Genomic DNA, 16,206 nt, shown 5'->3' with positions numbered 1-16,206 from the left:
GCCTGGCCTGGCCTGGCCTGGCCTGGCCCTGGCCCTGGCCTGGCCCTGGCCTGGCCTAGCCTGGCCTGGCCTGGCCTGGCCTAGCCTGGCCCTGGCCCTGGCCCTGGCCTGGCCTGGCCTGGCCTAGCCTGGCCCCTAGCCTGGCCCTGGCCTGGCCCTGGCCTAGCCTAGCCTGGCCCTGGCCTGGCCCTAGCCCTGGCCCTGGCCCTAGCCTGGCCTGGCCTGGCCCTGGCCCTAGCCTGGCCCAGCCTGGCCTAGCCCTAGCCTAGCCTGGCCCTAGCCTGGCCTAGCCCTAGCCCTAGCCTAGCCTGGCCTAACCCTAACCTAGCCTAACCTAACCTAACCCATAAATACAACATTCTGAGAGGAAGAGAAAATAACACTTACCTGGTCCAACATTTCCTTAAACACGGATGGGAATCCTTCCGGGTCACGGTCCTACAGGCCAACCCGCAGTGGTCCGTGCCCCAGAGAAAAAGAGCAGAGAGAATTTGGATCAATAAATTAGGCACTATATATCCCCAAGGCCTGAATGAGAAGTGAATCCAGTCGAGGGAGCGACATCGATGGCCTGTGCACACTGGTTAGCACCTACCCTCCTTAACTAACACTTCCTAACCCCTTAACCTAACCCCTAAACTTAACCCCTTAACCTAACCCCTTAACTCAACCCCTTAACTCAACCCCTTAACCTAACCCCTAAACTTAACCCCTTAACCTATCCCCTAAACTTAACCCCTTAACCTAACCCCTTAACTCAACCCCTTAACTCAACCCCTTAACCTAACCCTAAACTTAACCCCTTAACCTAACCCCTAAACCTAACCCCTTAACCCAACCCCTAAACTCAACCCCTTAACCTAACCCCTTAACCTAACCCCTAAACCTAACCCTTAACCGCTAACCCTTACCCTAAACCTAACCTTAATGACACGGCCTAAATACAACATTCTGAGAGGAAGAGAAAATAACACTTACCTGGTCCAACATTTCCTTAAACACGGATGGGAATCCTTCCGGGTCACGGTCCTACAGGCCAACCCGCAGTGGTCCGTGCCCCACAGAAAAAGAGCAGAGAGAATTTGGATCAATAAATTAGGCACTATATATCCCCAAGGCCTGAATGAGAAGTGAATCCAGTCGAGGGAGCGACATTGAACTTTTAGATTTCTTCTATCGTCCTTCCTTGTTCTAAAGAGAAATTCCTGTCTGCGCCTATTTGTACCCCCCAGATGGCCTTGAGACTTTTGGCTATTAGGTTAACTCTTTAGATTCTTCCTACATTAGGGTTAGGGTTGTTAGGGACAATGGCCCCCCATAACAGTCTCCTCAGACTGCTATAGTTTATTAGGTTAAAACTTTTAGATTTCTTATATCGTCCTTCCTTGTTCTAAAGAGAAATTCCTGTCTGCGCCTATTTGTACCCCCCACATGGCCTGGAGACTTTTGGCTATTAGGTTAACTCTTTAGATTTTTCCTACATTAGGAACATTGTGTAATGCCGTGTTGTGTAATGCCGTGTTGTGCAAAAATGTACTGTTGCAATGGTGGTGCTATTCACCAGTAAAAAAAGCTGCCCCCCCCATAAGTGCTTTGTCCTAGTGGACACAAGGGGGCAGTTTACTCACGTGATTCTCAACCCAGCCAACCTGATCGTTAACACCGCAAGGTATCCACAGGCTGCCTGAGAAGAGACTGAGAAGGATCTCATCTCGAAGGCTATGACTGGCGGATGCCAAAGCATCAAGCTTCTACCAGAGATAACCCCCTAAAAGTTTACACAAGCCAAACAGACATCATCCTTACCAAGACAACCGGAGGCTGCAAAAACTTCTGACTAAACCAACGGTTCATCCAACCATCCATTATGAGAACCTAAACCATACCACCGTGGTGACTACATGCTACCCACAATCCTCCATCCTAGTTTCCAAAAAAAAGTTCTAACCATCAACGTGGAGGATATTCCCAATACTCAACTACCTCCTCGTCATCTCCCTATCCCTACTCAAGGACTATAAGAAAAAAGGGGGGAAAAAATATATTATTATTATTCCCCCTTCTTTTTTGGTCTGACTCCTGCTATCCACTGGGGACCCACCTGTCTCCACCTGGGGAAGGCCTCCCAAGCCCCCCCTCCCGGAAAAAGGGAAGGGGGTGTAGTGGGTGTAGAGGGTTGGAGGGGAGAGATTTTTTTAGAATGTTTTTAGGAGGAATTTCGATGATATATGGAGGAATGTGTTTGGGGAGTATATATTCAGGATAGGTTGGTACTCCGTGGGTCTCCCAGAAATGTCTGTCTTGATAAATGGATGTTGTAAGAAGGGAGGTAGGGGGGGTTGTATGTAGAAATAACGTTAGACAAGGGGATAAGCCAGACCCAAAAAAAACACTTTGCGGTTCTGGAAGAGAGGGGTAGTAATTGGACATTGTGACACACGCCTGGGACTGATCCCCTATGGCGGGCCTCCCCAGAGGAGGGTGTATAGTAAGAAGAGGCTGAAACACCTGAAGATTCTGGGGCTTGCTACTGATGAGGTGTCATTAATATTCCCCCTTTAAAAAAATACTTTCTGGGGGGTAGCCTGAATGGGTTTTGGGATGATTTTTTTTCCTTGAAAAAGCCTGTTTTTATCGCTAGGGCCATCTGGGGGGTACAAATAGGCACAGATAGGAATTTCTCTTTAGAACAAGGAAGGATGATAGAGGAAATCTAAAAGTTTTAACCTAATAAACTATAACAGTATGGATGAAAAAGAAGCAATACTGTCATTTTTTTCTCTCGGAAAAAGGATGTAATGTAGGAAGAACCTAAAGTGTTAACCTAATAGCCGAAAGTCTCAAGGCCATCTGGGGGGTACAAATAGGCACAGACAGGAATTTCTTTAGAATAGGGATGGACGGTAGAAGGAATCTAAAAGTTTTAACCTAATAGGTAAAAGTCGCAAGGCCATCTGGGGGGTACAAATAGGCATAGGACTGGAACTTGTTTTGAACAAAAAGCAGAATAAAGGAGGTTCTTGAATTAAGATTTTCCTAAAAAAAACCCAGTGGCCGAAAGTCTCAAGGAGCATGATCCGAGTTGGACGAAGAGGGAAAGGTTGAGGAAGGAATTGGGATGGATTAGGAGATTGGGAACCTTCTTTCCTAGGGGTTTAAATGTGGATTTCACGAAGCGGACAGGTTGAATAGATGATGGGATGGGATAATTTGCAGCTGTCCCACCTAATTCCTATCAGAGGGGTCTGGTGGTGGATTGGGTGGGAGAGCGTGGAGGCCAAGTCTGGCACCGGGGGGTTTCCAGCGCAGTCTCGCAGTACCCCTTAGCTCATCCCTTCCCATTTCACTGCCTTTTTTGGTCTTGGGTGGAAGCTGACTGGTAAAGGAATTCCTAGGTGTTTTAAGTAAACGTAAGGTTAACTATCTGAATAGGGAAAAGACCCAAAAGCAAATGGGGATCACCTTATGGTGCAACTCCCTTGTGATCGGGCACATTATAAGAGCATGGTAGGAGACCCTGTAGTCTCACAGGGACCCCGGATTTGGGTTATTAGGAGGAGTATTGGTGTCATTATTATCAGCGTTGAAGTTGCAAGTAGCTCGACTGTTTACAACTTCCTTCTAATAATCAGTCTACTTAAAATAATCATAATAAACCAAATACATGGGAAAATAGAAATATGGGTCATTTACACAGTGTTTTAGTTATAATAATCATAAACAAATATAGATAAGGGTGCATTTAGGCAATCCAAATTTAAAATATATATACATAATAATTTATCCTTTTAAATACATTACATAATATAACTATAATTTAAAATGAAATATATATAGTTATTTATCCTTTTAAATCCATTGCATCTATATAACTATAATTTAAAATCAAATATATATAAATAAAGTATTTCTATAATTTTTTGGAAAAGACAGCAAATGTTCTGACTGGCTGGAAATAGTTAATTTTCAAACCAAAAATATGGAAAAGGCTCCAATTGGCTCATTCAAACTGAGTCTCACCTCCATCACTATGATTTACATTCAAATTTTTGAAAAAAAAAGCCCTTCTGAAATTATTTTGAAAAGACAGCTACTTTTCTGATTGGCTGAGAGCTGTTTCTTTTTAAACCAAAAGTATGGGAGAAGCTCCTATTGACTCATTCAAATTGAGTCCCGCCCCCCACACTATAAAAAGGGACAACTGAGGATGCAGGGGCTCATTCACTGCTTCCAGCTCTTAATGAGAAAGCCTCTAACACTCTTTGCGATTTAAAAACTTTTTATTCTGATCCTCAACGCAATTTGATCTCTTTTCATTTCTTTATTTGACAATTGATTTATTCACTTTGGGATTCATTTCTTTATTTTTAATTTTTTTATCATTCATTTTGGGATTTACATTTTTCAAAATTAGAACAAGCCTGCCTGAAGAAGGTTCCAAGAGAACCGAAACATTGCAACTGCTTGTTCAGTTTACAATTTTTTCACATATAAAAAAAGCTTAAGAAAAGCTATTTTATTTTATTTGTTTACATTCAAAAAAATATTGACATATAAGCCACTAAAAAATTTTGTTTTACTTAAAATCCTTGCTTTTATTTTCACATTTAGAACAACAGCCTGTTCATATAAAAACATAGAAGACATATAAGCCACAAAATATTTAGTTTTACTTACCTTAAAATCCTTGCTTTTATTTTCACATTTAAAGCAACAGCCTGTTCATATAAAAACATAAAATCATTTTTGTTTGATTCACTCTGTTTGACTTGCTTTGATTTATAACGCACAAAGAAAACAAAACTTTTTTTAGATTTACTTACCCGATTTCAATTTCTGCAAGAAAAATCCTTAGTTTTACATTTACAAATTCACAACAACATTTCCTAAAACTATGGTTTGTCCAGAAAGGGATAGTTGGACGGTGGTCACACGTGGTCGCAGGCTTGCCAGGCATGGCACAGTCTGGCCTATGCCCCGTTCCTACCGCGACACTGAGCGCCACGCACAGGGAGAAAGAGCGTTCACCTATGCGGATGCGGTCAAATATGGTGGCCATCAGGCCCAGCGTCATGCACAGGAAGAGAGAGTGCATGCACGTGCAGTAAAATATGGTGGCCACATGAGGGCAGCACAGACTCACCATAGTCAGTCTTATCAGTGGTCTGGCAGACCACAATTTTTTGAACCCAATGTTCCAACAAAAATCCTTTACGAAGGAACCACGGGGATGGGTGCAGAACAAAACACAGAAAGTTCGTTCACACCTGCAAAATAAAAACACACATCAGAAACAAAAAATAAAGCCCAAGCATTCAGATGACCCTGACTTTGTAGCAAAAACCCGTACCTTATTTAAAATCATCAAATTGGTGCATCACAAAAATAATATCAGTCAGGAACAGCCTCCTGCAATTGACAAAATTGAAAAACAGCTGTCAGAGGTCATCAAACCAGCTTTGCCAAACCCCACAACACAAGCCCTCATTGAAGGCAATGCCAAAACTGGGCCTATACCACTATGCTGATTCTTAAAACCATTATGAAGACGCATTGGTGGAAGAAATGGCTAAACTCCAGCACATTCCCTCCCAGGGCTGGGAGGAATGTTTCAATACGGCTATATTATGGGCTAAACGTGGTATCGGTAAAAGACTGAAAGACAAAACAATACACGAGGCTCATGGGTTAGTAGGGGAGAGATGGCACACCTCCGTCCCTGCCTTGGATTCTGGAGAAACAAGGGAGGAAGCGGAGACCCAAAATCTCTCTCCCGCTCCTCCTCTCCCAGAAAACACAACGACTAATACAGTTAAGGTGCAGGCTTTGGTGCACACCATGATGGATGCACAATCTCTGTCTGAAATATCCACCCCTTAGTAACAAAACCGACCAAAACAGCATGCACGATGACAGACCCACCGAGCGATTGGTCTCCTATTAGAAAGGAGGACTCGGACAGTCATTCAGAGATTACCATAAATCTCCCTGCCTCCCCAAAAGAACAACGCACTCCTCGCGTTCGTCCCAACCCCTGTATCAGACAGGAACAAGACCTCATCCTTATTGAGGATCAAGGGGAGTGCGAACGGGATAATCTCGGCTCACAAAGAATCACCTTAAGCCCCGAAAAAGTCACCAGCCTCAGGACAGCCACACAGGCTCGTTTAAGTGTCGAACTCAACACACCTTCTGGAGCACGACGTGACTCCCAGGAGGACGGACCGAATAGACACCTAAACACATCCAGAAAATGATAGAATGGAAGCTGAGTGTGCGAAAAAAATGGCTCGTTATCGGGGACTCCAATCTGTCCAAAATTCCACCTTTTAAGAATTCTGACCTCCAAATAGAAAGCTATCCAGGGGCCACGTTCAGACACATGGAGGCTGTGATCAATAAAAGCGCAGTCTCCACTGGCGTGGAACACGTCATCTTATCATTAGGGATTAACAGCCGGGCGCAGAGCGCCAAAGACACTGCCATCAAACAGATGCAGGCGGCTTTAAGAGCGGCAAAAAAAAAACTTCCACTGGCAGAAATTTGGGTTCCAGAGGTGAACTTTTCAGGAATGCTCCCAACAAAGGAGCAGACACAATTGACCATCCTGAACGCCTATATTTCTGCCAATTTAAACACATTCGGCCCTGTCCAGATCTGAATTTCACACTGAAAGTGACCATATACACTGGACGGTGGACACAGCCAGAAACATGCTCCAGCACTGGCTTCAACATTTAAAATAAATATCCCCACAAGCCTGTATGCGCAGGAGGGGCATTGAAATGTTGTAATCCTATCTAAAAATTCCATATCACTCCCCACAACTTTGCCTGCTCAACAGGGGTTTGACTTTTATTCCATCGGGTAGAACGAGCAGAAAACGCCTCGAAATGCAGACACGATACGACCTGCAACAATACCACAGGAGACTTAAATTGGCAGCCTATTTCCAAAATGAGACTGACTCAAATCCCCTCCGTTCACACCCAAATCGGACTGGGTCCCACCGCAGACAAACTACCACGCAGATCTCCGCACGTTATTCGAAAAGGATCTGGAATATCTTAAAAAACATTTTAGACCGTCCCAGGAAGAGCTTAACCTCACTCTGGAGGAAACGAACGCTCTAAAACAGTTAAAGGGCAATAAACAGATCATCATTAAACCTGCAGACAAGGGCAGTGCGATAGTCATATGGGACCGAGAACAATATTTATGGGAGGGATATAGACAATTGAATGACCTAAAATATTACCAGAAATTGGATAGACCCATTTTTTTAGACACTGTACCTATGGTTAAAAATATAGCCCAAACCCTATATCAGAAAAAACACATCAGCATAAAACAAAAGTCCTACCTATTGGGTAACGCTGAACCTAGAAGCAGGAGGTTCTACATGCTCCCCAAAATACACAAAGACCCGACCAAATGGAGCAAACCTCACGAAATTCCCCAGGAAGGCCTATAGTATCCGATTACGGCAGTGAAGCGTACTATACGGCAGAATTTGTAGATTTCTACTTAAATCCTCTTTCGACGGGCCACCCCAGCTATATAAAAGACACGTATGATTTTGTCCAGAAAGTCAAAAGACTAAAAATTCCCCAAAAGGCCATCCTGTTCACTATGGACGTGGATGGCCTTTACACAAACATCGACATCCAAGAGGGAATTCAGGCCATTAAAAATATTTTTCAAAAAACCCAGACACCTCCAGGCCCGACAAAGAACTCATCCAATTATTAGACATCAATTTAAATAGAAACGATTTTGAGTTCAATGGGGAATTTTTCCTGCAAGTTAAAGGCACGGCGATGGGCAAGAAGTTTGCCCCGGCCTACGCTAATATATTTATGGCAGAATGGGAGGCTTCGGCCTTATCCCGATGCCAAAAACAGCCCCTTCACTATTTTAGGTACCTAGATGATATCTGGGGAGTATGGACTCACTCTGATGACGAGTTCATGGAATTTGTGGCGACACTAAATAACCATAACCCATCTATTAAATTAAAATCCACCACCAGTCACCTATCGGTAGACTTTCTGGACACCACAACTTACAAGGGTCCAGATTTCATTTCGTCGCACAAATTGGACATTAAAGTCTTCTTCAAAGAAACCGACACGCATGCCCTACTACATAAAAGCAGTTTTCACCCAAAACACACTTACTCAGGCCTCGTCAAGTCGCGAACTCCTGAGGTTCCGTCGCATATGCACCCAGGAACGGGACTTCAGAGAAGCGACACGAATCCTCTTCAAAGCGCTCCGACCCAGAGGATATAACAGGTCCTTCTTGAGAAAAGTTTTTAAATCATACTTGACAAGCAGGGCCCAGGCGGAGGGACCGGCGTCCCCTTTGTCCTGACTTACTCCTCGGCCGCTCTGAAACTGACCAAAGAGGTAAAGTCCAACTTCCAGAACATATTGGGACAGACACAAATATTGAAGAACCACAGAGTTATAGCAGCATTTAGAAAAAACAAAAGTTTACAAGACTATCTAATTAGAGCCAAACTCCATCCTCTTCACAACACTGAAACCAAAACATCAGGGACAATATTTGGAACAAAAAGGATTCAGTACAAAACAAGTTTACAAAAGAGGTTTTCAGTACTCACCAATCAGGAACGGTACACTGTAAAAACTGCATTTACCTCATCACCTGCAAACAATGTGGAGCTCAATATGTGGGAGAGACGGGCAACACCATTCTGGTCAGAATGACACAACATAAATACAACATTCTGAGAGGAAGAGAAAATAACACTTACCTGGTCCAACATTTCCTTAAACACGGATGGGAATCCTTCCGGTCACGGTCCTACAGGCCAACCCGCAGTGGTCCGTGCCCCAGAGAAAAAGAGCAGAGAGAATTTGGATCAATAAATTAGGCACTATATATCCCCAAGGCCTGAATGAGAAGTGAATCCAGTCGAGGGAGCGACATTGATGGCCTGTGCACACTGGTTAGCGCCTACCCTCCTTAACTAACACTTCCTAACCCCTTAACCTAACCCCTAAACTTAACCCCTTAACCTAACCCCTAAACTTAACCCCTAAACCTAACCCCTAAACCTAACCCCTAAACCTACCCCCTTAACCTAACCCCTTAACTCAACCCCTTAACCTAGCCCCTAAACTTAACCCCTTAACCTAACCCCTAAACTCAACCCCTTAACCTAACCCCTTAACCTAACCCCTAAACCTAACCCTTAACCGCTAACCCTTACCCTAAACCTAACCACTTAGCCCTGACCCCACACCTAACCACTAAACCCTGCCCCCATACTTAACCCTAACCACTTAACCCTGCCCCCGTACCTAACCCCGCCCCTAACCTTAAATCAAACCCCCTAGCTCCACCCCTAAAATTAACCCCACATCTAGGGGTTAGCTGTATCCCCGCTCCTAAACCGGGTTAACTAACCCTGCCCGGTCTCTAATCTGGTTAGAGACTGACCTGCCTTTTTTCTTCAAAATTTTTTTTGGGTGTGACAACCCCCTTCCCTTTTTCCGGGAGAGGGGCTTGGGAGGCCTTCCCCAGGTGGGTCCCCAGTGGATAGCAGGAGTCAGACCAAAAAAGAAGGGTACATAATAATATTTTTTTTCCCCCTTTTTCTTATAGTCCTTGAATAGGGATAGGGAGATGACGTGGAGGTAGTTGAGTATTGGGAATATCCTCCACGTTGATGGTTAGAAGTTTTTTTGGAAACTAGGATGGAGGATTGTGGGTAGCATGTAGTCACCACGGTGGTATGGTTTAGGTTCTCATAATGGATGGTTGGATGAACCGTTAGTTTAGTCAGAAGTTTCTGCAGCCTCCTGTGTCTTAGTAAGGATGATGTCTGTTTGGCTTGTGTAAACTTTTAGGGGGTTATCTCTGGTAGAAGCTTGATGCTTTGGCATCCGCCAGTCATAGCCTTCGAGATGAGATCCTTCTCAGTCTCTTCTCGGGCAGCCTGTGGATACCTTGCGGTGTTAACGATCAGGTTGGCTGGGTTGAGAATCATGTGAGTAAACTGCCCCCTTGTGTCCACTAGGACAAAGCACTTATGGGGGGCAGCTTTTTTTACTGGTGAATAGCACCACCGTGGCAACAGTAAATTTTTGCACAACACGGCATTACACAAACCTACTTTGTTTTTTCTGGTTTCAATAGTCTTTGGGTGTGTAGAGGGTTGGAGGGGAGAGATTTTTTTAGAATTTTTTTGTAGGAGGAATTTCGATGATATATGGAGGAATGTGTTTGGGGAGTATATATGCAGGATAGGTTGGTACTCCGGGGGTCTCCCAGAAATGTCTGTCTTGATAAATGGATGTTGTAAGAAGGGAGGTAGGGGGGTTGTCTGTAGAAATAACTTTAGACAAGGGGATAAGCCAGACCCAAAAAAAACACATTGCGGTTCTGGAAGAGAGGGGTAGTAATTGGACATTGTGACACACGCCTGGGACTGATCCCCTATGGCGGGCCTCCCCAGAGGAGGGTGTATAGTGAGAAAAGGCTGAAACACCTGAAGATTCTGGGGCTTGCTACTGATGAGGTGTCATTTATATTCCCCTTTAAAGAAATACTTTCTGGGGGGTAGTCTGAATGGGGGTTTTGGGATTATTTTTGGGGGTTTTTTCCCTTTAAAAAGCCTGTCTGTGACTTATCGCTAGGGCCATTTGAGGCTGTATATCGCTAAGACCATCTGGGGGGGTGTTGGATTAGGAAAAGATAGGGTTTAGTTTGTAATAAGGAAAAGTTGTGAAACTCCCTGATTTCTCTTAATTATTCGTGGGATCATTATCCTTGAAAGATTAAGAACCTAGTTGCCGAAAGTCTCAAGGCCATCTGGGGGGTACAAATAGGCACAGACAGGAATTTCTCATCGGATGTAATGTAGGAAAAATCTAAAGTGTTAACCTAATAGCCGAAAGTCTCAAGGCCATCTGGGGGGTACAAATAGGCACAGACAGGAATTTTTTAGAACAAGGATGGACAGTAGAAGAAATCTAAAAGTTTTAACCTAATAGCCAAAAGTCTCAAGGCCATCTGGGGGGTACAAATAGGCATAGGACTGGAACTTGTTTGGAACAAAAAGCAGAATAAAGGATGTTCTTGAATCAAGATTTTCCCAAAAAAACCCTAGTGGCCGAAAGTCTCAAGGCCATGTGGGGGGCACAAATAGGCCTAGGGAGGGGATTCCCCCTTTTTTGTAATTTAGGCAAAGGTCGATCGGTCCACCAGAAACATGCGCCAGCCAGTGCTTTTCTTCGAGTCCCCTAAGTAAACTGTAGCAGTCTGGGGAGACTGTTATGGGGGGGCCGTTGTCCCTAACCCTAACCCTAACCCTGATCTGTAAATATGACTTGGAAGGTCCTTTTATTGAAACGCTCTTGTAAGTTATTAGTCACATGGCACGAATTAAAGCGTTAGAAATGACTAAATGAAGAGATCACGTGACACAGATCATGAATGGAGAAAACAGATGTTCTGTGCAGGTCGACTGACCTCCAGGACGGGGTTTCAGGATCAGATCCATCACCTCCTACCAGTTGTTCTGTAATATCGCCCTGTAATTGCCCTGTCAATTACAGCCAATACAACGCATCAGTTCCCCTCACATACGACACAGAAACACATCTGTGTGTGTGTGTGTGTGGTACACGCGTGTTCTCACCTGCCCACCTGATGCGTTGGGATGGCCGTGGTGCCGAATCGCTGCATGCCATAGTAGTTAATAAAGCCTCTGTCCTTCAGTGATGTCATCGCTTGTTCCACCTGCTCCTGAGAGCCAGAGATATTCCTGTAGGGTGGATCACACAAACACACACACACACATACACACACAAACACAAACACACAAAACACGGTCTTTGGTGCATCATCCATTTTGTTGTTCATGTTTATCAGAGCAGAAAAACACACTATGTTGGTCTTTGGTGCGTCATCTCTTTTATATCTTACATCTCGTTATTCATGTTTATCAGACCAGAAAAACACAAAGAACCGGCCCAGACCAGACAAACTGATTGAACTGGTGACTGGCTTCAATGTGCTGCTGGTTACCAAAATGTGTTTTTGTGCTGTTTCACGCATCATGTCTTCACTGGTCAAGCTGGTCCACCTGAAACCCTAACCACAGGAAGTGTGCACTCACCTGAGAATCACAGTGAAGTGGTTCCCCTGCAGTTCTTCCAGTTTTAATGGATGTTTCTTATAGCTAAAGTTTCCCAGCTTCAAGTTCATGAGGCACTTGTTGAGATGAGCTAGCCATTCAGCGCTAATCCTGTGAAGATTTATAAACACGTTTAATCAGAGCGACACAAGGACAGATGATGTGTGGAGCTTCACTCACTTCAGAACGGCGATCTCCTGAACGGTGATGGCTCTCTTGTCTTTGGTACACATGTAGGAGAACACGTTTGGACAAACCCTGTGAGAAACAACAGAATGACGCTCACATTCACAGATTCTAATAAATAACAGGATCCTGTTTCAACTGATCTCAGAACAGACCTGAGAAACTTGGAGAGAACGTTGATGGCGTCCATGGTGTCCTTGTTCTCTTTATACAGCACGAAATGACAGAAACTTCCACGATTTTTTGGCCATGAATGCTTTCGAGATGCTTCAGTGGAAGATAAAAAATGAAGCAAATATAGTGAATTAAAAAGACAAAAGAATTATCATTGGGGAAAATGTCTCTGGGCAGGATTTATGGTTTAGTGTGCTCAGTCTCTTCTGCTGATAAACAGATTAAAACTAAATGGGAAGAAGAGTTAGCTACTGACATTGACGATGAAACATGGGAAGCCATTTGGTCTAATGCTAAAAAAAGATCTGTTTGTACACGAATAAGAGAAATACAATTCAAAATCATTCATAGACTTCATATTTCCCCTAACCGCAGGCATTTTTTCAACCCCTCTTTATCGCCTATGTGTTTAAAATGCAAAATTGAAATAGGTACTTTAACACATTGTCTGTGGTCATGTAACAGACTGCAATGGTATTGGTCTCTGGTGCTAGGGGAGATGGAAAGGATCTTTAATACTCATTTAGATTTTGACCCAGTCTCACTGGTGTTGGGTATACTTACTTTGGCTGCTAATAAGAAATTGTATAATATTCTATCCTTTGCTGCCAGGAAAAATATTTTACTTAATTGGATCAGTGATAAATCTCCATCCCTTAAAGGATGGCACAAGATCATTTTTGAGTTGATTCCCCTGGAGCGCCTTACCTATGTTTTACATGGGAAAACTGGCCAGTTTTACAAAGTCTGGTCCCCGTACCTGGACGCTTTGGAACCTGGTCTTCGCCCTATTATATTACAAGGAACATTGTAACTGTGTAATTATCTGGTCATTTAACCCTATTTTTGTCATCCTCTTCATCTTTTGGAAAATGTACCATATTATGGTATGGTCCTGTTTTTTATAAAAATCTGAGTTTTTTTTTATTTTATTTTTTATTTATTTTTATTTTTTTGGGGGGTTGATGACTTGTTATATTTGTACGTTAAGAAAATTCAATAAACATAATTATTAAAAAAACAAACAAAAAAAAAAAAGACAAAAGAATGAAGTACACAGAGACATTTATTTACCACATCTTCTCTGTCAAGATATCAGTTAATAATTCAGCTCTTGTTTCCTTTAACATCTTTACAGTGCCGTTAGATGTCTTAAAGGGACAGTTCACCCAAAAACTAAAATTCTGTCATCATTTACTCATCCTCATGCATCCCAGATGTGTGTGACTTTCTTTCTTCTGCAGAACACATAGGAATATATTTAGAAGAATATTTCAGCTCTGCAGGTCCATATAATGCAAGTGAGTGGTGACCAGATCTTTGAAGCTCTAAAAAGCACATACATGCAGCATAAAAGTAATCCATAAAACTCCAGTGGTTTATTCCATGTCTTCAGAAGTGATGTGATGGCTGTGGATGAGAAACAGATCAATATTTAAGCGCTTTTTTATGATCAATCCCCACTTTCAGATGTGAAAGTGAAACTACACAGGCACCCACACCTATAATATCTCTTCTGAAGACATGGATTAAACCACTGGAGTCTTATGGATTACTTTTATGCTGCATTTATGTGCTTTCTGGAGCTTCAAAGTTCTGTTCACCATTCACTTGCATTGTATGAACCAACAGAGCTGAAATATTCTTCTAAATATATTCGTATGTGTTCAACTTTCACTTTCTGTTGGTGAAATGAATTTACAACCTTTAATCTACACTCACATTTCTACTGTTGTAATATTTTAGGACTCTATTGACATGAATCGATTTCACTTTAATGTCAATAAAATAGTAAAACGGCTGTAATGAAGCGTGCTTATAATATTTGCTTGGTTGTACTTGAGGAAATTAAACTTCTCTGAACTCCAACACCAGTTGAAACTTCACACTAGAAGGTTAAAGGTCATCTGTAAATCAGTGTCCCTGACCCCGGTGTGAATGACCTTACCTGCGGAGGGTCTGACCTCTGTCCACACAGAGAGAGAGAGCGCTACACAGTGACCAACACAACACAGAGATTCACATGCTCAGATGAAGGTGTTCATGGGACATCATGCTCACGGCATCAGTTCATTTCAAATGTTTGCAGCATGTTAGTAAAATGTTGACGTGTGAATCAGGTCAGTTCAACATGTTTATTAGTACGCGTCTCATCAGGGCAGAAGTTCTTGATGTTTTCTCATAGAAAAGACATGTTATGTTCATGGGAAAACTCTTTCACTTCAGTCAGATCATGACACATCAGTGGTGTGTTTTCAATCACGCATGCACACTAAACACCACTGCCTTCTGCTCAGCTGTACATGCAACGGAGGTGAGAGGTCAGAGGTCAAAGGGTCATGCACAGGTCAGTGAGTTTACAGCATCTTACAGAACATGTGACAGGAGAAAAAGCTCTGAATCTTCAGGAATCAGATGGGATATATTACAGTAATAATGTCAGAACACACAGGTGTCGTGTGTTGTAGAAATGTTGATACTCATTGATCAGTGATAGTCATTGCAGGGGAATGCCTCTGTGTCTGAGGGATGCAGAGGGGGAGGATCTGCTTCTGTCATAGACCTTGGGATAAAAGAGTATAAAATACAAGTCAGCCCTCCCCTTCTCGTCTCACTCATGGCACAGATTAACTCCTGTGTAATGACCGGGTCCTTCTTGCAAGAATAAATTCTTTTAAAAGACTGTTTGATTCAGAGTGTCTCTTACGCAGTGATAATGGTTGGTTAATCATTGTTTGCCACAACCCGTGTTAGATGCCAGTACCTGCCAGAGCCTTCTTCCCATCACGCTCCTCGGTCTTGGTCTCCAAAGAGTCTTCACCGCTTTGTGCAGAAGAGTCCGTTTCTCCTTCGAGTCGTCCAGCACCTGATCGATACGTCACATGACACAAAACACATTCAGGTGTCTCAGAAGTGACACAGAAAGAACACCGGACGTGTTTACAGCAGCATCATGCTGAGGGAGTGGTGCTTATTTTTAATAGTCTTTATAAATAAATGATAATGTTCGACTCTTTTAGTTATAGTTCGGCCAGTTGCTGTTTCTGTTCTTCCATCAGACACTCGGTGGAATCACATGATGAAGACTTTTCCTGACAAACAAGATCATCAGATTATTACATCTGTTTTTCATCACTTGACATTTCACTAGTCTTTTATAAGATCTGTACTTAAATATTCAGCATTCAAAACAAGTTAAACTCAATCAGCAGCTTTTGTGTCATAATGTTGATTATAATTCATTTCGACTCGTTCCTCCTTTTCATTAATAAAAGCACAAATGTGTGTTCCAGTGGGACACTTATAATGGAAGTCAATGGGGGTATTTTTGGAGGTTTAAATGCAGAAATGTGAAGATTATAATTTAATAAAAGCACTTACATTAATTCTCCTGTTAAACTCATGGATTATTTCAGCTGTAAAGATGTTTAAATTGTCTTTTTTTTGCGGCAGACAACTGTTCTGCATTATGTCGTCATGGCAACGAAGTTGTAAATTGTCTATATCTTCACACAGATGTGGTTATTAAGTGATTTAATGACAGTAAAATCATGTTCACACACATATTGTTTATGTCTTGTGTTTATACTATTGAAACAGTATTTTAATGTTTACAGATTAAACCCCATTGACTTGCATTGGAAGTGTCTCACTGGAACACACTGTAAAGGAAT

General features: G+C 42.7%; 1 protein-coding gene across 1 annotated transcript; it reads right to left on the bottom strand.

The window, feature by feature from the left end:
• Window positions 1–385: 385 nt before the first annotated feature.
• On the bottom strand, window positions 386–15,675 carry LOC127633358 (pseudouridylate synthase 7 homolog). The gene is made up of 8 exons (XM_052112391.1): window positions 15,669–15,675; window positions 15,297–15,398; window positions 12,514–12,625; window positions 12,353–12,430; window positions 12,155–12,283; window positions 11,675–11,800; window positions 11,506–11,578; window positions 386–438 (listed from the first exon to the last, which is right to left on the bottom strand). Exons 1-7 carry the CDS (start codon window positions 15,673–15,675, stop codon window positions 11,536–11,538), a joined length of 597 nt encoding a protein of 198 aa, XP_051968351.1. The 3' UTR covers window positions 386–438; window positions 11,506–11,535.
• Between the last annotated feature and the right edge of the window lie 531 nt (window positions 15,676–16,206).

Source organism: Xyrauchen texanus, chromosome 40, assembly GCF_025860055.1.
Source record: "Xyrauchen texanus isolate HMW12.3.18 chromosome 40, RBS_HiC_50CHRs, whole genome shotgun sequence".
NCBI lineage: Eukaryota > Metazoa > Chordata > Actinopteri > Cypriniformes > Catostomidae > Xyrauchen > Xyrauchen texanus.
The sequence above is the reverse complement of the archived record's forward strand: the minus strand, read 5'-3'. Positions and strand labels throughout refer to the sequence as shown.